Source organism: Zerene cesonia, chromosome 11, assembly GCF_012273895.1.
Source record: "Zerene cesonia ecotype Mississippi chromosome 11, Zerene_cesonia_1.1, whole genome shotgun sequence".
NCBI classification, from domain to species: domain Eukaryota; kingdom Metazoa; phylum Arthropoda; class Insecta; order Lepidoptera; family Pieridae; genus Zerene; species Zerene cesonia.
This window is the reverse complement of record NC_052112.1, coordinates 6,521,738-6,544,521: the sequence shown is the minus strand read 5'-3', so window position 1 is coordinate 6,544,521 and position 22,784 is coordinate 6,521,738. Positions and strand designations below refer to the sequence as shown.

The 22,784-nt window shown below is 33.2% G+C and overlaps 4 protein-coding genes and 1 non-coding gene across 5 annotated transcripts in view; 1 reads left to right on the top strand and 4 right to left on the bottom strand.

Moving 5' to 3' along the window:
- Positions 1-22,784, top strand: part of LOC119830558 (EF-hand domain-containing protein 1-like) — a 43,513-nt gene that overhangs the window by 10,831 nt on the left and 9,898 nt on the right. The window contains exons 4-9 of the mRNA XM_038353619.1: positions 14,319-14,482; positions 17,371-17,467; positions 19,211-19,298; positions 20,636-20,786; positions 21,941-22,010; positions 22,131-22,247. Of these exons, the coding sequence (XP_038209547.1) occupies positions 14,319-14,482; positions 17,371-17,467; positions 19,211-19,298; positions 20,636-20,786; positions 21,941-22,010; positions 22,131-22,247 (687 nt within the window). The remainder of the gene's footprint in view (positions 1-14,318; positions 14,483-17,370; positions 17,468-19,210; positions 19,299-20,635; positions 20,787-21,940; positions 22,011-22,130; positions 22,248-22,784) is intronic.
- On the bottom strand, positions 123-4,087 carry LOC119829894. The gene is made up of 2 exons (XM_038352594.1): positions 3,564-4,087; positions 123-1,046 (listed from the first exon to the last, which is right to left on the bottom strand). The coding sequence occupies exons 1-2, from the start codon at positions 4,002-4,004 to the stop codon at positions 618-620; spliced, it is 870 nt and encodes a 289-aa protein (XP_038208522.1). The 5' UTR covers positions 4,005-4,087; the 3' UTR covers positions 123-617.
- Positions 5,217-9,223, bottom strand: LOC119829893. The gene is given in 2 exon segments (XM_038352593.1): positions 5,217-5,779; positions 8,692-9,223. Coding segments are annotated over 2 exon segments (891 nt in total). The 5' UTR covers positions 9,152-9,223; the 3' UTR covers positions 5,217-5,348.
- LOC119829892 lies at positions 10,451-12,167 on the bottom strand. The gene is made up of 2 exons (XM_038352592.1): positions 11,632-12,167; positions 10,451-11,018 (listed from the first exon to the last, which is right to left on the bottom strand). Exons 1-2 carry the CDS (start codon positions 12,075-12,077, stop codon positions 10,601-10,603), a joined length of 864 nt encoding a protein of 287 aa, XP_038208520.1. The 5' UTR covers positions 12,078-12,167; the 3' UTR covers positions 10,451-10,600.
- Trnan-guu lies at positions 13,598-13,671 on the bottom strand. The gene has a single exon. It is a non-coding gene; the product is annotated as a tRNA-Asn (tRNA).

The window sequence follows — 22,784 nt, the reverse complement described above, 5'->3', positions numbered from 1 at the left end:
TATTTAAACTTATGTTTAAAATAACATGTATTTAATAATAATAAAAGGAAGGAAAAACATATATTGCACAATATTGGTAAAATAAAAGGAATTACAAAACAAACACATATTTCACAACAAAATGCAATAAGACCAATGGATATTTTATTATAAAGTTGACCAATCACAAAAATCTGCAATATCATTTTGAGTCATTCAAATGTAGATATACAGTTTTGATAGCTAATCACTGACTCATAAGACATAATGGAATAATGATGACAATTGCTTTTTTAATCCTACTCCGATGGATATTCTTGTTACAATACATCACTACTTATCACTAAGGTATATAATATATACGAACAAAAATAGGTAACACGTATTAATTATCCTTCTTAAAAATAATACATTTGAATTTTAAATAAAACAGAAGATTCATTATCATCAATCATAATATGATCATATTTTTTAATTTGGTATTTTGGTGGGAAATAATTTCCATTTATTGAACAAAATTATTGTCCAGTTAGTCCGGTAAGTAGCAAGCGCGTAGGTAACTGATAAATTAATATCAACGACATTGAACTTGTCTTACATAATCCAGTTGCTTGAGTGATAATAATTGAAGGGGACATTCAATAACTGATAATATAATGTGATATAACATGCACTCCCATATAAAGTTTAATTAGAAAAGAAATATCGAACGCTATCCCACGGGCTGGTTGGGGTAGCGGTATAATTGCGTAAACAACGGTATGTACAATACGACTTACTGTATAAGTACGGAATAGCGCTGTAGCTAGAACAGCTGACGGACCGGTCGTCAAATACAACCCTCCCAAAATCCAGAAAAGCGGAATACTTTCCAGATCATTTAAATGTGCTCGGCGCACTCTCTCCACATCTGGGTCGGTTAATGTCACTACGCTGTTGTCCAAAATCTTTGCGTCTTCTTCATTGGCGAATACTCTCTTTCGGAATCGCTGCACTGCAGTTAGAAACGACATGGACAGCATTTTTAAACCCAAAACACTTGCGTGAAATATGAAGCTGCGAACGGGCTGCTCTAAAGTTAAAGGCGTCATTGTTGCCACTGGTGATCTCAAGGGGAGTCAAACGCGTACTATTTGTCCGCTAAGCTTTAAGGAAAATGTCGTAGCTCTACAGAGTTCTGACTGGAAGGCTGAAGTATTTGAACAAATTTATTATGAATCTACATTGATATAAATAAATAAATTTCAACTGTCTGATTTTAATGGGAAAAATATTAAAAGAAGAAGAAAATATCTGTGTGTCTTTTTGTGCGAAATGGCAGATCCTACTTTAAATAGAATGTTACAATAAAATAAGAAGAAATTCAAGCTATTTTTATTTTGGACAAACAATTCGGTAACTCCACATAAATTGCAATTAGGACTCTATGTGAATTTCGCTCAAGGCACCGTCAATTTGAGCAAATACTCATTTTAAAATAAAAATAAAAAATATCATAAACACACCATTATCTTCCACAATTATTACACTGCAATTGTCATTAAGTCTTTACAGTATTAATAAGTGGTTTACGGTGCCAGTTTTTTTAATGATAAATCCACGTCTATAACCTTGATCCCTAGAAAACCTTTCAGTGTTGATAACTTGAAATTAACGAATTTAATTGTTATTAGAAGTCCGGTGAAAACGAACAATTTTGTATTAGGGCTGGAATTATGACATCTAGAGGCTTTCATAAATTTTTATTATAGTCTGCATTTATAGTGCGCAAAATCTTGAAAGAACACTGGCAGGCTCTCACAGATAAAAGCAGTTAAGAAGAAATGTATTTAAAAAATATCTAATAAAATTTGCATCCTTTAACAATAAAAAAAGTATTGTTTTGTAAAGGGTCACAAAAAAAGACTGACTTTCCTCGTATATGTGTTATCTCATATGTCAGACTCTCTGTGGTTATTTATTCTAAGTTTATTGCTCAAATTGCTACAAATACAATGGACTTGTTGAGCTATTAAGATTGTTTTTGAATATCTGCTATTCAAATAAAAAAGAAATTAAGAAATTGCAAAAACAAAAATCGCAGGAGCCTCATTGACAGACAGTTTTTCGTGACTCTGAAATTGCATTTTAGTAGCCAACCACATAGAGCAAGATCCCAGGGCCACTTCTGCCGGATACTCATATTACTTGTTCCAATTTCAGCACGAAAAATATAGGAGTAAGTAATGTTTTTATGTAGGTATAACCGTACACCTGGCAATCGGTCGTTTGACCAAGTAACGTAAACAGTATAGGTAGTACTGCCAGAGATGTTAAAAATATTGATTGTAAATAAGTTTTTATTATTAGTAATTATAATATTAGGTGTGACAGACAATTAAGATAATCTCAGGCAACTATTGATAAAATCATAAATCCCTCCGCTCTGACCGTTTTTCTTGATAATTTGCTTCTTATTGTTGTTGGTCTTAATAAATCTCTAGTTACAAAAGAAATACACATATAATCTATAGTAGTTAATCTTGCATTCACTTAACGTCATATTGAACTAGGCGTATACCCCGGCTAGGTAGTGCCAGGACTCACATTACCTAAGACTAAAGAGTAGCAATTTGTTTCTTATAAAATATATATTTTATTCAACAATTTACGGTTAAAGACATTTATTTCTCTAAAGATTTCACATTTATTTGTTGTAAACGCCATAATGTTAAATGTTTATGCCATAATGTTAAGGTTGGATACCTTTCAACCCAATTATTTCAAAATGAAAATTTCATTATTTTTTATCAAACTATAGTTTATAATCTAAGTTCGCGTTTTTTTCGTAATCGGATGAAAGTTGTTAGGCAACTGTTACAGATATCGGTATAATGACGATCTTCTACTAATATTATTATAACATTATTTTCAAAATGCAACCCCGAAACGAAAAATCACGAAATCTCAACTTAGAAAGGCCTTTCTATTATGTAGGCTTTCAGTATGATTTTTCATTAAATGTTTGTAGATGTTACTACTTATTTTAATTATTCCAGATTCTGAAAAGATATACAAAAGAAATCTTGATATAAAAATATGTACTTTTTTTCAAAAATCTTTCACCATTTCTTATGGGAATGCATTTGCAACATATTTACTAAGATTATAAATGTGAGTATGTCTTTTTGTTTGTTTTACTTTTACGTTGTGGAATCATGAGATGATTTTGATGTCCTGAGTCAGGAGGCGAAAGAGTGATAAAGGCTACTTTTTATTTCACCGCGGTAAAAAGTAGTTTCTCGTTCCCATGAAAATTTCCTTTGGCGTGCACAACACAGGCGACTCCGCGGGTAACACCTTGTAATTAATATACATGTATCTGTATAGGTATTTACGAGCGAGCGCAAATAAACACAGTGGAATTATAAACATAACATTTAATTACTATCAAATATACATACATATAAAAATAAAAAAGTCTTAATTTTCTGGGTAATTAAATGGCCATTGTAGTACGAAGCACAAAATATAAACTACACACACATCACACAACTGTTGTTACACAAGTTTCCTTGACCACTTTCGGATGTTTACATATCTGCCAAGTAGTATAATACAATGTGTGCCCCCATGTACATCGATATTAAAGAAGATATTCCAAATGCGATGCCCCGAGCCGGCGGGGGTACAGGCTTAACAGCATACACTATTGTATATATAATTCGACACACGGCAAACACCCGGAATAACGTTACTGCTATAGCTGCAGACGGACCCGTCGTCAAGTACAATGCTCCCAGGACCCAGAAAGCAGGTATATTCTCAAGGTCATTCAAATGCGCCCGCCGAACTCTCTCGACGTCTGGATCGTTATATTTCACAGTACCCTTCCTTGCCTTTGCGTCTTCATCGTTGGCGTACACGTTTTTCCCGACTCGTTTCTTCAATGTTAGATATGACATGAACATCATTTTCAAAGCCAAAACACTAGAATAGAAAATGAATGATCGCACCGCGGGTTCCGATATTGTTAGAGACACCATTTTGTTTCTACCTATAAAAAAAGTTTTTCTAGACAGTAAACAACGCTCTCGCTACACGTTATATTAGTATGCGAGTTTCCGCCTAAATGATGGCAGACCTTGAAGCACCGAGAGTTGTAATTTTATTATCAATGAATATTTGATGGAGTTTATAAGCAATGACATAACGCATTATACCTACCGATCTGTTCTATATTTACACACGGTAAAATGTGCTGTGTCATTGTAACATTTAAGTGTTAGTTATCATCAAATAATTTTGTAGATAATATTCAGGAACCAATTATGTAGGTCTCGGCAACAGATTATCAAGTCCTATTTCTTTCGGGGCAATAATTTGTATAACAAATGTTTTGAGTACTGTGAACGACAGCTGCAGCTCACCAATGGAGTTAACCAGTGGCCTCTACCACTGCGCGCCACTACCATTCATGAATATTTTCAGAGGTTTAAGGCCATAGCAGAGGCTTTACGCCTCTGCATGGGGTAAATAAAGGATTGGGGACGGGAATAAAGGAAAGGCTGGGAAGGGTACCTCATCATCATCATCATCAGCCCATATATGTTTTCACTGGCCTCCTATAAGGTCTATCTACTAGGGAATGAGGTACCCTTCCCTAGGTTGGTATACCTAAGTAAAAAGATTATCAATTGTCTTGTATTCACTTTGTGTATTTTATACTGATCTAATGTTTTGTCATTCGTGTTTGTTTTTGCTAAAAATTACGAGAAAGTATTTTACATCAACGACTTGCATTACATTTTCTTGATGATTAACATATTATTGTTCTAATGACAAATCTCTACTTTTAAATATTAGAAATCAGCTTCATCAAATATTTAAATGTATTGAACTAGTAATTATTTAAAATATTACTTTATTTTGTTGTTTTGAAACATGAGAATAATTGGACATATCTACACTTCCTAAAGTAACGGAATACATATAATGTACCTGTAGTATCAAAGAACATGTCGATTTATTACTATTTATATTGAATTTGTTTAAGGAAAGACTCTCTAACGCTTCCCAGTGTGAATTATTTTTCAAAGAGGTGCTGATTAATTTTATTTAAAAATTAATTATTTGAGTTCAAGAATTTTCAAGCATTTCAAATGCAGATGAATTTGCAAAACAAACTATCAATAAGGTGAAGGTAAAATGACATAAAACAAATACAGTTAAATAAAAAAACAATATATTCAATAACTAATAATATAAAACAAAATCTTTTCTTACACAAAAAATACCCCACAATTTTAGCACAGAGCTCTAGAATACAAATACATACATCACAAAGCACATGTTTTACAAAGGCTCTTTCACCGTTTTCGACTGCAAATTTACATGTCCAGCAGGTAGTATAAGACGACGTTTGCCCCCATGTACAGCGAGACTAAATAAGGGATTCCAAATGCAATGCCCCGAGCCGGTGGAGGTATGGGCTTAACAGCATATACTATTGTATGTAAAATGCGACATACGGCTACCACTCGGAATAACGTTACTGCTATAGCTGCAGACGGACCTGTAGTCAAGTACAATGCTCCCAGGACCCAGAAAACGGGGATATTCTCAAGGTCATTCAAATGCGCCCGCCGAACTCTCTCGACGTCTGGGTCGTTATATTTCACAACACCCTTCTTCGCCTTTGCGTCTTCCTCGTTGGCGAATACGTTTTTGCTGTACCTTTGTCTCGCAGTTAAATATGTCACGAAAAACATTTTCAAACCCAAAACGGCAGAATAGAAAATAAAAGATCGCACGGCGGGATCTGCTAATGTTAAAGGCACCATTTTGTTTGAATATAACTAGTTTTTCCAAATGTTTAATATCACAATCTCGATGTACGGTTGTTGAGCGAGTCTGTGCCTGAATGATGTCAGAGCTCGAAGCAAAGCATATAATAATATTATCAACTGGATAGATACGAACGTTTTATAAGTTGCAGACGTATTTGGCGGAGTTTTTAAACAATTACATGGCACATTTTTACGCGCGGTACCTTAATTCTGCCATGTCATTATTATACACTTTTTAACCGACGATTCAAAAAACGAATTAGGTTTTCAATACATAGCGTATTTGATTTAGATAACATCATTTAATGATTAGGCTTATTAGGTGGTGGTATTTCTCACATAAAAGGGGTGGAAACAAGATTTCGTCATGTGAGGTATCATCGGGAAGGTATTATGGTGCCTGTTTTAAATTTATGAATGAATTTTGATTTAATGGTTGGTTTTAGAATTGAAGGATTGAAAAGTAGTACCTAAATGGGGTAATAGTTACATTTATACAGTGATACAAGGATCTTTTGATGACACTGCCGGTAGGGAATGGATGTGAATTAAGGTTTTCCCATTCAAAATGTAATTTCTTTGACTAAGGGAATGAAGTCTTTTTAAGAAAGTTTGGTTAAAACTACACAACGGATTTTAATTTATAATAGATTTTTATTTATAATAGCATCTATTAAACTTATCCCAATTTAATGCGTGCAAAGCATCACGTCATAAACTAAACTTGTAAGGTATCATTGGATGAAAGGTCCTTTAAATTGAAGTTATCTAAGGTAATGAACAGATCTTTAATGCTATAAGGTTTTAACAGAGTTGAAAATAACTTATTAATGTAACAACAATTTAGTCTAGTGAATATTATTTAAATTTTATATCGATATTCTCATGAAATTTAGGTATAGCAACTCTTGGACTAAATATGTTTTGAAACAATGAGCCTTAATCGACGGTGGTGATATATTTGAAATTTTCTTAATTTATTAACTCGCCTTGTTAAAATGTGACATAGTTTACTAGTTGGAGAAAATAATATCAGATGAAAACACCGCTAATAAAATAACATCCTATCAACTAGTTATAATAAATAGTATTTGAAAAAATATTAATCAAAATATAAAAAAATCATACTAATTATCTAGTGCAAATATGGAAACAAAATATACGACCATTGCTGCCGCGGGCGCAGGCATGATCATGATATCTTAGCCATACCATCGGCTCACATGACAGGCCGAGTGTTGTCGCCAATTAAATAAAATGAAAATAAAAAAAATTACAAAAATAATTCGACGCGCTCTTACTGCGCTCAATACTTTTTTTATGTCAACATCGCTAATGGAGCAGGTGGGTCTGATGGTAAGTGATACCACCACTCAATGCTCTCCAGAAGTATAACCCAGAATGAGATCCGTTTGCGGATAGATGGAGTTCATTGTTGGCGGCATGTCCGAGCTTCTTTTAAAATGACGTGTGAGTGAATGTTTTTATTTCATTTTATAACTAGCATCTGACTATATATTTCTTTTGTTTTGTTTGTTATTCATGTCATGTATTAATATTTATAACATTTATAAGCTGTTATGAGAGTTTATATAATGTAGAAATTAATGTATGTATAATTAATGTAATTGGTGTGTAACCATTTTAATTATGATAATATCAAAATGAATATAAAAAGCATTATTACATATATTAAAGCGTAGAGTAGGGAGGACGTTTCATGGAATCAATTCAATCTCCATCAATAAGAAAATAATTAATTACGCCAATCATTTGAAAATCTACCGAGACATCGATGTACAATCTTATAAAAAACCGTTACAAATTGAGACCAAATAAGTTTATACGAAGTCTACTGATTTTATTAATGATTTATATTATACTGAATGATTTTTTTTCAATCGTTTTTATGCTTTTGTTAAGAGTTGATTGCAAAGTAATAAAAACCAACGTTATCGTATTATTTAGCTAGAAAATAATTTTTTCAAAAGATTTTGGCCCTTTTTTACTACAGAGGTTTTACTTTTAGGTTTTTTCTAGTAGGAATTGCTTTGCAAGCCGGTGGTAAATAATTTCATCTAAAAAGTATATAGTATAGTATGAATAAATATTTGTTTAATTTTGAGTTCAAGAATCTTCAGCCATGCGCCGGTGCAGATAAATTTCAAATATTCAATTGCAACATAATAAATGTATCTTATAGGTATTTATTAGAGCAAATAAATACACCCAAATGATAACGTTAATATTTACTGATTAGTAATAGAAAAACAAAATCATTTATTTCCATCGAGGAGTATATAGAATAGATTACTATTTTTATTCAATTTATTTCAAAACAGACTCTCTTACCCTTCCCATGATTAATTTCGTCTTAAATATTGTTATATTGACGTGACAACGTCTTAAATTAGGTTGCGACTCGGAGTCACTCATGAAAAAGTGTAACGCCCGGTAACGTTACGATGAGTCACCGAACTATGATCGGTCCGCCGCGCGCGCAGCACTAGAGAATTAGGCGCATTGAATCGGCGCGTGCTTGTGTCTCTGTCTCTGTCTTCTTAGTATACAAAATATATTTTCTATAGTTAAAATTTGTGCAATTCTTATTTTCATTCAATTCCTTGTTCCTATTGTGCAATTTAATAATATTCATATCAATAAATATTCTACCGAGAAAACAAACTATCAATAAAGGTCAAGGTAAATGACATAAAACAAATAAAGTTAAATAAAAAAAAAAATATACTCAATAACTAACAATATAAAACAAAATCTTTTCTTACACAAATAAATACCCCACAATTTTAGTACAGAGCACTATAATACAAATACATACATCACAAAGCACATGTTTTACAAAGGCTCTTTCACCGTTTTCGACTGCAAATTTACATGTCCAGCAGGTAGTATAAGACGACGTTTGCCCCCATGTACAGCGAGACTAAATAAGGGATTCCAAATGCAATGCCCCGAGCCGGTGGGGGTATGGGCTTAACAGCATATACTATTGTATGTAAAATGCGGCATACGGCTACCACTCGGAATAACGTTACTGCTATAGCTGCAGACGGACCTGTGGTCAAGTACAATGCTCCCAGGACCCAGAAAACGGGGATATTCTCAAGGTCGTTCAAATGCGCCCGCCGAACTCTCTCGACGTCTGGGTCGTCATATTTCACAACACCCTTCTTCGCCTTCGCGTCTTCCTCGTTGGCGAATACGTTTTTGCTGGATCTTTGTTTTCCGGTTAAAAATGACATGAACAACATTTTCAAACCCAAAAGGGCAGAGTAGAAAATAAAAGAACGCACGACGGGTTCTGCTATTGTTAAAGGCACCATTTTGTTATAATATTATAACTAGTTTTTTCAAAGATTAAAAGTGAATCAATTTCCTGGGTAAACGTGATAATATTTTGCAAGTTTCCTGCCGAATGGTATCAGAGCTCGAAGCCCAGATATAATATTATCAATTCGATAGATATTTTATCATCAACAAACGAAAATCAATGATAATGTCTATCTTAATGTAGGTAAGCAGTAGAACTCAACAAAATTACTATTTGAATTTCTGTTTGTTTGTCTGTGACTTTATGTATGCTACTCACGCTAAACGAGAAAGTCGAGAGATACCAATTTCCTTTGAATGTTGTGTGATATTTCTTCACTTCTTTAAATATAACTGGAAAACTGGACGGTGCTGTAACCATGAGATCGCCTACTGTGTAATTTGTGTTTGCATAGTGTATTTTTTCATTTAAAATGCGTCATTTTCAATAAGTGAACTCATGGGGAACCAAACGCGTTCTATAGTTTTATCATTCAGTGAAACAGACTTCTTTTATTTTGCAAAGGTACTACAGACTATTTTTATTAGATTGGTTCATGCCTGTGTTTTTTTTTGTGCAAAGTTGAAAAATAAGTCAGGACTTTGTTGCAGGAACATCGTCTTTATTTGAGCAAGAATCCCTTTTCAAGTATTTACTTGTAAGTTATTTGCTTTTCTTTGTAAGTTATGTATTTACGTAATTTACAATTAAATAATGAACAAATTTAAGTATAATTTACCATAAACAAAGTAAAGTCATTTATAACCTATCTATTATACTGCAATTTATATTTAATCTTCTTAATAATAACAGGCTGATGGTGCAATGATTATTATTTTATGATAAAACCACATCCATCGTTAATTACGTTGATACTTAGAAAACCTTTGTAACTAAATTAATATAAGTGTTTAAATCATTAGTTACGGAATATAACTTCAATATACTATTTATAAAAATATAGGCTTTAATAATTGTCGCCTGTTTATAGGTAATATAGTGCTACATTATCTGTGGTAGTATCTACTATCAAAAATATGATAATACTGTACTGTGGGTAATGTTCAAGTATTTATTCTAGATAAGTTATACCTATTTTGAGTAATTTTATCAAGGCATTATAGATAAAGAAAGACAACCTCTGTCCACCATCGAACCTTACATTTCGTCATAATTTTCTTATAATTGTCGTTGTTTGAAGTAATTTATTATATATTATATATTTTATTTTATGCAATCGAATTTGCAACATAATATGTCATATAATATATTTTAAAAGTAGTAAATATGTGGGCAAATAAGTTCAATCGAATAATAAACATACATTTAATAGCTAATAATATGAAACATTATCTTAATTTTCTAGGACAATTAAATGCTAGCGCATTGTGGTATAGAGTACCTACACTCATGACAAATCACATGTTTTATAAATGCTCCTTGACCGTTCGCAAATATATATTTACATATCTGCCAAGTAGTGTGTTGCGACCTTTGCTCCCATGAACAGCGAGATTAACATGGGCACTCCAAATGCGATCGCCCGAGCCGGCTGCCGTATAGGTGTAACAGCATATACAATTGTATGCAAAATGCGACCCGCGGCATACACCCGGAACAAGGTTATTGCTGTAGCCGCAGACGGACCTGTCGTCAAGTACAATGCTCCAAGGACCCAGAAAGCAGGTATATTCTCAAGGTCATTCAAATGCGCCCGTCGAACTCTCTCGACGTCCTGATCGTCAAACTTCACAACACCCTTTTTTGCCTTTGCGTCTTCCTCGTTGGCAAATACGTTTTTCCTGTATCTTTGCCTCGCAGTTAAAAATGACATAAACAACATTTTGGCACCCAAAACTCCAGAGTAAAAAATAAACGAACGCACAGCGGGTTCTGCTATTGATACAGGCACCATTTTGTTTATAATATAACTAGTTTTTCCAAAACAAACACACGATTAACGTTGTATCAACGTGCGAGTCTCCGCCTGAATGATGTCAGAGCTTGAAGCACAGAGTATAATAATATCAACTGGATTGATACAAGTGTTACGTAAGTCGCAAAACAATATTACTCGGCGTTTATATTTTAACACCGTTGTGTGACATGACATTTTCCAGTATTCGTTTTAAAATTTTTTCATAAGTTGGAAAATTTACACCTTTAAAACAGGTAAAAGGTTAACTTTGAGGTATTTGAACAAAGTAATACATAGCTTATTGCATGAAAAAAATACGTGTATACACATTTATAATAACGGATTGTATTTGAGAGTTTTAAATAAAAATAATAATAAAACACATTTTGTTTCTATATGAACTTTAATTATTAAGCGTTTTAATGAACGATGTCTAGCAACGAACACACATGAAATACGCAATGGGTCGTTGAACTTTCACCACTGTCAAGGAAACCGAGTGGTCTGTTGACTGTTACATTAAAAAGTAAAATATGCATTACCTTTATTTACGGAACCTAATATTATTTTTCTATATCGATGTAATATAGTATAAAATTATTTGCGCAGCCATACACATCTTTATAGCATACGCAATACCAAAGGTAATGGCCCTCGAAGGCTGTGGAACGGGGATAACATACACCAGAGTATGCACGATACGGCATGCAGTATATACCCTGAAGAACATAATTGCCCATGCGGCTGATGGGTTAATTGTCAAATAGAAAGCTGCAAGGATCCAGAACGCTGGTATGTTTTCCAAATCATTACGATGCGCGCGTCGCACACGTTCCACTGTGGGGTCACCAAACTTCACTTTACCTCTTAAAAAACTGGCATCCTCTGGGTTTGGGAACACTTTTAATGTTATACGCACTGCAGCGGTCAAAATACTCATTAGTAATAACTTGCCGGCTAAAATTGTAGAATGAACGATGTATGCTTGTATAACGGGATTATTCAACGATAATTCAATCATTTTGAAAATTCACTAACACCTTACTACCGCTACGTTGGGTATCCGACTTGTAAATGATAAACACTCTTTATATACACGTGCATATAACGGTAATACAATAACTTAACTGGTGTTTTCGGTTGCCAAGAAAAAAATTCCACTGTTATAATTAAGATATATAATATATGATTTTAATATAATATACATGACAATTGAATGGGTAAATAAATATATCTCAGAGTTCAACTGACTTCTCTAACTACATCTATATTATTATATTTATATTAGATTATTGAACAAAAATATGCATACATAGGTAATGAATTTATTTAATATACATAAAAACAGCCTTGAATTCACACTTACTTCTTGATATGGGTTATTTATTAGGATACTTATTTATTAGAGTTGAATTCGGCAAAAGTTGGCTTAAATTTCAACTGTAGCTTTCACAATGACTCGTTTTTCTTAATAAATATTTCTCAAGGTGATGTCTTTTAACTGTAGAAATTGTGGAGAAGAACACACTAATAAAAAATAAATTACTAGCGCCTGTTCTGATATACGAGCATATTTTGGGTCGGAACAACTTGCTCCTTAAAAAAATTCCGGCAGCATTTAATAACGCACATTGAATGCGGAGTAAAATTGAAATTTGTGAACACCACTCATTTCATCTTGAGTATCGTGTAGGGATTGAAGAAAAATATTCAGATTTAATAATAATGGCGTTCACATTTTTGAAAACAATCACTATATGATAATTTTAAATTATTAGATTTTTTATCCCGTCATCCGTAAGTTACCCAAATGTAACTTAAGGAGCTGCAACTGAGAGTCATCACGTTTAATGATATATTCACCTTAAACTTTAAATACCAGCGCCTAGTACCTTAAATACGACGATGTAGATTAGGGTACCATCAACGTATTTCAGAAACATATTTGACTATTATTTTTCATTCGGGAAATGTTATTAAAACTTCTCATAAACTACTGCCATGAACGTTAAAATAATTAGGGCTGGTTCACCACCCATTGTTAATGTCTCTAATGGGGCTATTTACATTTTTTGATGCATATTTTAAGGCATTATTATTTATCTTCCATACGAACTGACTTATAGGCTTACAAAAAAATTGCAGGAATAGTGAAACGGCTATTATTCCAGTAAATGATAGGAATAGAAAGCTCAAACTCAAGCTCAAGCTCAATCCGTGCATGCTTAAAGTAGTAACAACCTTAACTATATGTTAAGAGATTGAACAATGGATATGTGCAGTTTCCTATAAGCATATTGTGTACACTGTACTGTGCTACGCAAATTTGAAAGTATGCATGTGATACCGTATAGTGTCAAAAAAGATTGATAATTATACATTGCATAGGCACCATCTTGCACTAAGCAAGCGATCGCGTTGTATAACGTTCGTTGCGGGAGTCGCGAGTAGAAAAAGGAAGAAAACATGCAACATGCATTCTAATACAAATCAGGGATTCAGCGTTTTTCTTTTTGAGTGAAATTCAATAAAAATATTCGCCGCCCCCGGGTGGGCTCGAACCACCAACCTTTCGGTTAACAGCCGAACGCGCTAGCCGATTGCGCCACGGAGGCTCATAGTCAATCTGCTGAAAAGAATAAGTTAATGGATTATTTATATACCGCCTTCATGTTAGAAAATAAAATGTAGTTTTAAATCTAGTTATTACTTTTCGATATATGTTTAAACAAGTGCTCGAATTATGTGTTAACATATTATAGTATAGCGCCGTAATTTCAATATATTTATTATCCCAGACCTAAATGACTTAGAATCTTAATATCTGACTATAACTTTTCATTGCCTGCAAAATCCTAAACAGGGCCAAAGAAGTAAATTCTTTTGTTTTCAATTTAAACAACTTATCTTATACCTTTAAACGAGCAATTCTTGTATATATATATATATATAATTGGAATCTCGGAATCGGCTCCAACGATTTTCATGAAATTTAATATATAGGGGGTTTCGGGGGCGATAAATCGATCTAGCTAGGAATTTTTTTTAGAAAATGTCATGTTCGTGTTTTATTCGTGTTTTTTTTGACATCTATTGGTGAATAATAATATACTATTTTACTTCCTAGATAGCTGGACAACTGAAATAACACATAGGCACTTTTTATACCGATATTCCTACGGGATACGGACTTACGCGGTTTCAACCGCACGCAAACACGCACGCAAAGTTTCTCTGAGAAGTATTGATCATTGTTTTACAGGAATGGCTGCAGTCACAAGGCGTGGAGCTTTCGAAGGAGGAAGATCTGCCTGAAGACCCTTACAAAAAGAAGGAGAGATGGAAGTCTGTGCAGCCGCCACAACGAGCCACAGCGCATAATGACGCCCTGCGGAGGTTCTTGGAATATGAAGGAAAGGTGCTTGCGTGAGTACACTTAAGATTAAATCTAGGTTTTATAAGGAGTTGTGTCTGTTTCGTTGTGCAAATAAAGAGCCAAAGCGGAATCTATAAAAAAAATTACATGTTGTTACTTTCTACAATTAAAACTGGCTCGGCAAACATTTTCTCATTTAAGCGAATATTTGTAGGCATTTGATGAATAGATATAGAACAACGATGACGGCATTTAGTTTTTTAACTTAATATATTGTTTTCATAAATAACATTCATTCAAGGAATCCGAATTAAAAGATCTAAACTTATCCATTGTAATTTGTAGCAGACGCCAAGCAGGTATCGAATCTCCGGCTTCTAATACAATTAAATCGTACGTGGCCTGACAAACGTAATCAAAACTTGAGAGAGATCTTCTCTCGGGAGACGGCAGACGTATCAAAACTGTTCGAATTGGTATTTCGTGTGAGACTTGAGACAGTTCGCTTTTGTATTTGTATAATGTGAAATAGCACGATACAATAGGTTTTATTCATCTCAGTAAGTAAGTTTCCAGATTAGACTTGCGGTGTAGAATTTGTTGAAGTCTTGTAGTTGTGTAAGGCAACTATATTCAAAACTTCTAACATCAAAGTTTAAGTTAAAATATAGACAAGAACTCCATAGATAAATAGTGGATAATACTTATTTTCATCATCATCAGCCCATATATGTTCCCACTGCTGGGCCACAGACTTTCTATGAGGGTTCAGGCCATAATCCACCACGCTGGCCAAGTGCGGGTTGGCAGATGTCACAGGTCGTCGAACTGTTGATTCTTGGACATGACGGTTTCCTCGCGATGTTTCCCTTCATCGTTTTAAGCAGTAGTGATGTTATCCACATGTGCAGATAAATGGAAAAATCAATTTTATTTTCTGCACGCTGGACCGATCTCGAATCCCGACTTATCGATTTTTAAGTCCGAGGTTCTCACCACTGAGTCACCACTGCATATGTATTTTGAACTTATTTAAATGTATGAATTTCTTTTACATTTTTTAATAGGCCGGTTTGGCATAGCCTCCTGGTATGGTCTGTTTAGCTTATATATCAGTTAACATGACAAATAATGTACGAGAATATACTTCAAAGATTGAAACCAGGCCTAAATAATATCAAATTTTAAACGAGCAATTCTTATATATATATATATATATATATATATATATATATATATATATATATGGAATCTCGGAGTCGGCTCCAACGATTTTATGAAATTTAGTATATAGGGGGTTTCGGGGGCGATAAATCGATCTAGCTAGGAACCTTTTAGAAAATGTCATATTCGTGTTTTTTTTTTTCCTGACATCTATTGGTGAATAATGATACTATAAATGCGAAAGTTTGTGAGGATGGATGCATATGTGTGCGTCCGTTACTCTTTCACGCAAAAACTAAAAAAAATGAAATTTGCAATAAAATTTGGACAACTGAAATAACACATAGGCACTTTTTATACCGATATTCCTACGGGATGCGGACTTACGCGGTTTCAACCGCGGGTCACAGCTAGTGTCTAAATAATGGGAAACGCAATGAGAACTTTCCTTCGACAATTTTTCCATTTTCATTAAAAAATATATATATATACATGTAAGAGTTTTCTAAATGAAATAAGAGATAGTGATCTAAAAGTAAGCTTTGTAGAGCCAACTCTCAGACAGGGGACGGATTTTATGTGATAAAAGAGACTTGTTTAATTTTATTTGTATTTCATAGTGTTCTCTCTAGTTATTCCCTGCGAAATTTTACTCAAAACCTTCTAGATAAATAAGAATATCGGTTGTTTTACGTTTTCAGTATTGTTGATATTCCTTTAAATAAAAAGACATTTAAGGGATATGAAGTAATATGCAAGAAAAGGCGATTTTTTGTCACTGTTGTAGGTATACTAAAATATAACAACAACAATTAGCTTAAAACTACAACACCGCATAAATTACAAGCCAAAAAGCTACTCAAATATATAAATATTATATGGAAATGAAAATTTATCATACAGTAATGTTTGAGCGTACGAAGTTGAACGTTGTTAGACTGAAGTCGTTATGAAGCTGCAGCATTTTGTTTGGCATATATTTCCCTCGCCCAAAAAGTTAACAGTACATATTTCCCCAGTTGCTCGTGGGTCAGAATGAACGACCTAACATGTGTTCATCACGTTCATTGCAAAAATTCGCTAATAGAATCGCACAGGCATTCATTGTATTCCCTAAATTCTCCCGAATTTATATATTTTGGAATTGATCTGAGTATTCAATAATAGCGGTTTTATCGCGTAGTTATTATATTCTTATATTTCTGGATCTTAAGTATAAGCACCAAATTGTGTACTAATTGTTTACACTTACGAAAATTAAACTTTCCGCAACATTTTGATGTATTTTTTTTTTGCTGATGTTAGTTTGGGGGTAAGCAATCATCACCGCCCATGAATATTCGCATAGACACTGCCTCTAGGCATTAGGGATTTGGGGGAAAGAGAGAAGGAAAGGAATGAGGACTGGAAAGAGCAATAGACTGGGAAGGCTGAGGAAAAGGAAATGGGCCTCCAGGTCTCCCCCTCACTGTACTATACACAGTAGCATGCTACTTTTTGCGCCGGTCTTCTGTGGGGGTGTCTGTGGTACTTGGTATCCGGTGCGAGCTAGCCCCATTCGTACCGAAACGTGCTTGACTCCCACATGTAGTGGGCATACAGGCATACTCATAGCTTTTATTATTTGACGAAGGTCTTTCCGACGCGGACTCTTGCTCTATATAACAACATTATATTCAATATATGCCCATTAGTCATGAGTCTCAATTCTGTAGCCAAGTTAAGTAGCATATAGAATTGCGAAGGTAAATTGATCCTTTATTCCATATTTCAGTTTTAACGTTGCTTGGGATAATAGAGACGCGGAGTACGGTGAATTGACAGAATACAAAATGTTATATTTCCTGCAAGATGACACTATCTCTGTAAAGGTGGGTTTGTAATGAAATGTGAAGTAGTCCGTTTAGTTTTTTCTTTGAGTTGACTTAAAGTATTTAATACTCTTGTTTATCTGTATATCCGTACATTAAAAATTGACTTATCAGTGTTATTATTGGCTTGATTATTTTAATAATATTTTTTATTTACTTTTTCATCGAGTGTGTCATTAATTATGCAAAAGATAGACGTATAGCTTTATTTATTTAAAAATAGTTGTAAAGATTTCCATTAATACGTTTTATAAAATGTAAAACTTTATAAAATTTTAAGAGATTCATTCTATATTAATAGCTCAACGAATTTTGCTGTTCTCAAACTCTATAATTTACTATTTGTTATGTTTTGATGGCAATTAAAATTTGCTGCAATGAAAACGTTTGATGGCAGAGCAAAGTTTGATTCTAATTTGGAACAAATCAGGGTCGCGGAAAATCAAAGCGATGAATATTTATTGGGCTCGATCTGGGGGCGGGGTGCGTTCCAATTATATAGTTTACGAGTACTCTTGATAAACAATAAAACGTTTAAATCGTAGCGTTTAATTATAGTATAACGTGGCAAAGTCATTATTTTTAATTACAGAAAAAACAAACCACAAAAAGAACATAATGCATGTTCTTATTGAATCTTTTAAGAGATAAGTAGATAGCTTACGAAGGATTTATTTTAATTTACTAGCTATGCTCTGTGGTTAAACCCGTGGACCATACCAAAGGGAAATCTTCGGAACAATTTCAATCCCAAGAATGATTTTGTGAAAAAATATTGTAAACAGTCTTAAAGTATTTTATTACCAGATCAGTACTATTTTCTAGCCCTGAAAACGTAACAGACAAGCAGAAGAAGTAGGAAACTTGTATTGTTTTAAGTAAATTTTGCTAAGATATGTACTGATATAATTGTATCACTATACATCACTACACAGTATAAAACAAAGTAGCTTCCTGCTGCATGTCCTTATATATGCTTAAATCTTTTGCTTCGACTTTTTTTAATAAATAGAGTAAGATGAAGATTTACCCATGATATTTATTGATAATTGCAACATGGATAAGTGTGTAGGTATATTATGTGCGGATTACTGTTTTTTTTATAATTCAGTTTTACCATAACAATTTGCATAAAAATTTATAACATAGTTACTACGTATGATACCATAGAGCAGCTGTAATATATTACTCGGGATTATTTACAATTGCAATAAAATGCTCATTGCCAACAACGTACAAAAAGTATAGATAGGACATGAGGTGTATGGAAGAAAATTATTATGTAATTTACAATGCATAAGTATTAAATTGCAATTGTACCTATATTGAAATTCGTTAGAATTCTTCTTTAACAAAACTGCACAAGGTTTTAAATCCACGTTCCAATGAAATGGCAGTGAGTAGTGAACTGTAAACACCGAATACGACCTGTCGAATGAAACAAACGGTATCTAGCTGTAAATATATAGCCAAGCCTTTCAGACCACGAGTTTAACAAAATGTCCGAACACGATAGACGATGTCCACGAAATGCATTGAAACGTGACATTTCAATAAAATGTTATATTTATGTATGTCTTTTAGACGCCAAATAGATTTCATTGATCATTCACTATTATTCATGATATTTTATCGAATATATAATTATAAGTCTTAATTCTTTAGAAAATTAATCAATTTGATATAAATTACTAATTTATATATAATACTTTGATCTCATCTCGCTTAACTTTAATTAAACAGGAGCTTCACGATAAGGCCGGAGGAAAGGATCCATTTCCTTTACTATTGAAGAAAAGGAAAATTCCTAAAAAGTGGAAGGAGAGACCAGGTAATCATAAATCGTACTTTTAAAGTATAATATATGTTGAAGAAAAATTACAATTTACTTTTATTAACGTAAAAGTTCAGAAACGAAAAATCATCGGATCCATTAAATATATTTTGATTTTATATTGTAAAAGCAGCAAATATTTGTAAAACTTCCTGCGTATCCGTGTTTTAAATTAGCTTCAATCAAATTTGAAGACCTTAAGATTTACTTACTTATGATATTAAATACGGTACCGGTGAAGGTCTTATGTCGGAGGATTTTAGAACGGTTACTTTTAAATAAATAAAAATAAATCACTCAACATAATAAATTACACCACTTATATGCTATCAACTCGTAAACAGTATAAACTGATGTTGAAACCTTTGTGACAACATCATCTTTATTTTCTTTGCCACAGCTTTTAGTCTCGTCGTAAGATATTAAAATCAACTTTTCGCAGTCTAATCTTTCTTAACAGTGGTCTTTTAACAAAGAGCATACTGGAATTACAAAACATTTAATTAGTGAAATTCAATGATGAAACAAATTAAATTATTTGACTTTTGTTTATATGTAATATGTAATTATAGCTGCGCCCCGCGGTTTCATCCGCGTAAGTCTGTATCCCGTATCCTACGGGATATATATCGGGATAAAAATTTACCTATGTGTTATTCCAGTTGTCCAGCTATCTACGTAACAAATTTCATTGCAATCTGTTCAGTATTTTTTGCGCGATAGAGTAACAAACATCTGTACAAACATACATCCATCCATACTTACAAACCTTCACGTTTATAATATTTATAATATTAGTAGGAAGTAGGATTATAAAAAGTATTGTACGAATATTAAACAAAATTTTCATGATAATACGGTTAATACGCGGTCCCATGAGGAAGGATTCGTTAAATGTTACTTGGCTCCAGTGAATAAAAAAAGAACAAATAAAAAGCCAACAAATAGCAGTTTCCGACAATATAATTAAGTTAATTGGATAGGCACTAAATAAATAAAATAAACGACGCGATCATTATACAAACTTTTTTTATCTGTCTGTCTTTTTTCCATTTTCTCTTTTCTTTGTGTCCAAATACACACATAAGTACGCATAGTAAGTATTTATTTACATTATTATTTATAAAAATGGCATCTGCTAAGAAAGGATTTTTTTAATTCTACCGCCGAGAAAAGAAGAGAAAGGTTCATGGCACAATTTTTATTTTGAACACGTGGGTGAAAACTGGTAGAACACAAATCCTCCTTAAAACACCTAATCGATCCAACTACCAAATAGATGTACCTAATTTTATATAATATAGTAAACGCACTAAACTATCATTCGATTGCAGTGAATTTTCCATCTATATGTATGGAAGTGACAGACGAAGAGGTGACGGAGTATTACGCGCCCAAGGATTTGATCGTTGGCGAGACGGTGTTCATTCTGGGTCGTCGCTTCCTGATATTTGACTGCGATAATTTCACCAGACACTATTATAAGTGGGTTTTGATTTGTGCCTTTAATTCGAGTTTAGCGGTGATGTGTACACTTTTTCTGTGAGTCTAAATGGCTTTACAAAATTAATTAGATATGGTTAGAAAAATGATATCAGTGTAAACGTCGAATGTATCCTTTGAAATTCTTTGACGATACTTGAAAATTATTTGTAAGCAGTATCTGAGTACAGTACCGAAGATAATCTAAAACAATATTCGTTACACATTGTATATACCTATAAGACATATTTTTGTATTTGTAAATAAAAAAAACACAGAAAAAATACTTTAGAAGCTGTCAAGGCAATGTGTATGAGTTATGAGAGCAAAAGGTCACCGTGGTTGAAGGACTACTTTTTGTTTTTCATAGCAGATACCATCATAAAAACATGAAAATATTTTATTATACCCTACAGAGATATGTACATATTTACTAAAATTTAAATTTGAATTGGATCAAAAGCTAGTAGCATACACTTTAATTAACAGCAACATTTACCCAATAATAAACATATCAGAACTCGTTCTATTTCAATCTTTAAACAATAATGTTCACAAATTAAACTTTATCTTTGATCCTGCACTTAAATCAAGATAACGGCTTTATTAAGCGTCATGTTAGCAAAGCCTTGGAGAGGTTCAACACGACATGTAGACAATTTACAATGTCCTTACCCACACAATATATTGTTATAAAAGATAAATTAAATTGTTATATTATCTGACATTTGTCCAACGATAAATACACAACTATTCGTTACGTAGCTGATTGAAATAATTTCCGATTTGTGGTGTAATTTAACCCATTCCATCCAAGGTTTTCAACCTCTAATACATACTCAATTATTCAACTTTAATCTCCTTGTCTATTCAATCAAACCAAGTGACGTATTTACCCGTTTGCTTTCCTCTATCATGAAAATGTGAGCTTGTTTCGAAATGAATTTATAAAGTTTGAGCTAAGTAAGCAAACGTAGAATTTACGTAATCGCCTTATTTGGCAAAGATGGCAGCTGGTTCGATCCAATACATCAAACATTCTTCTTAATATATTGTGACGTGAAGATATTGCCGCAGATTATTTGAGAAAAAATGTTTTTTGCTATTCCTACGAACTAAATTGTACGATTATATAGTAAAAAATTATGTTTCTTTAGGACGATGTTGTATATTGAGCAACCACCGAAAATCCAAGTATTTCATGAGACAAAGAAAGAGTTTCCGAAGGTAAATTGTTGTTAATGTTTACTGATAAGATGTTATACTATATGTAATTGTTTTATAATTATTCTGTTTATTTCGTTTGTGAAATAACCATTGGAAATTAATCCTTTATCTATGAAATAGAGCTTACCACCGCATATTGGTATTGGCGCCCCGGAGGATACACTGCAATCTTGTTTTGGATTGATCCCAAAACCACCACACAAGGATGTCATCAAATATAACCTAAATGCAAATAAGGTACCAAATATATCATATTATATGCAATTATTTTAAATATTACAAAAGAACGATTCCGTGTTAACGTACAAAGAAAAGAAAATAAAATATTGTTGTTTTCAAAGGCGGTAGCTCACTTTGTGGGTGACCTTAAGGTAAAGTTGTGTATTCGGGTATCGGTGCCCTATTTTTCTTCCCCTTTAATAAACCAAACATTACGTCAAGTAAATATAAAAGTTTGCAGTCATTAAGAATAACAAATGGCTTTTCTCAAGCACGTTCGTCTGCGAACCGTAGTATTGATCGATACAAGGAGGTAGAATTTATTCCTATTGCAGCTACTATATAATACAAGTATTTGAATGCCCCGTCTGTAAGTTTTCGACTCAATTAAAGTTGGGACAGAGAGCTGCCTGTGTGAAAGCATAGGAATCAGCTAAGTTGAATCGTGCTCGTGATTTGTGAACTTGCAGGATTGTTGAGAGATATACTTAGTCTGGCCATAAATACTGTTACACTTAATTATAAAAAAATATTACATTTGAATTTCGAATCTGT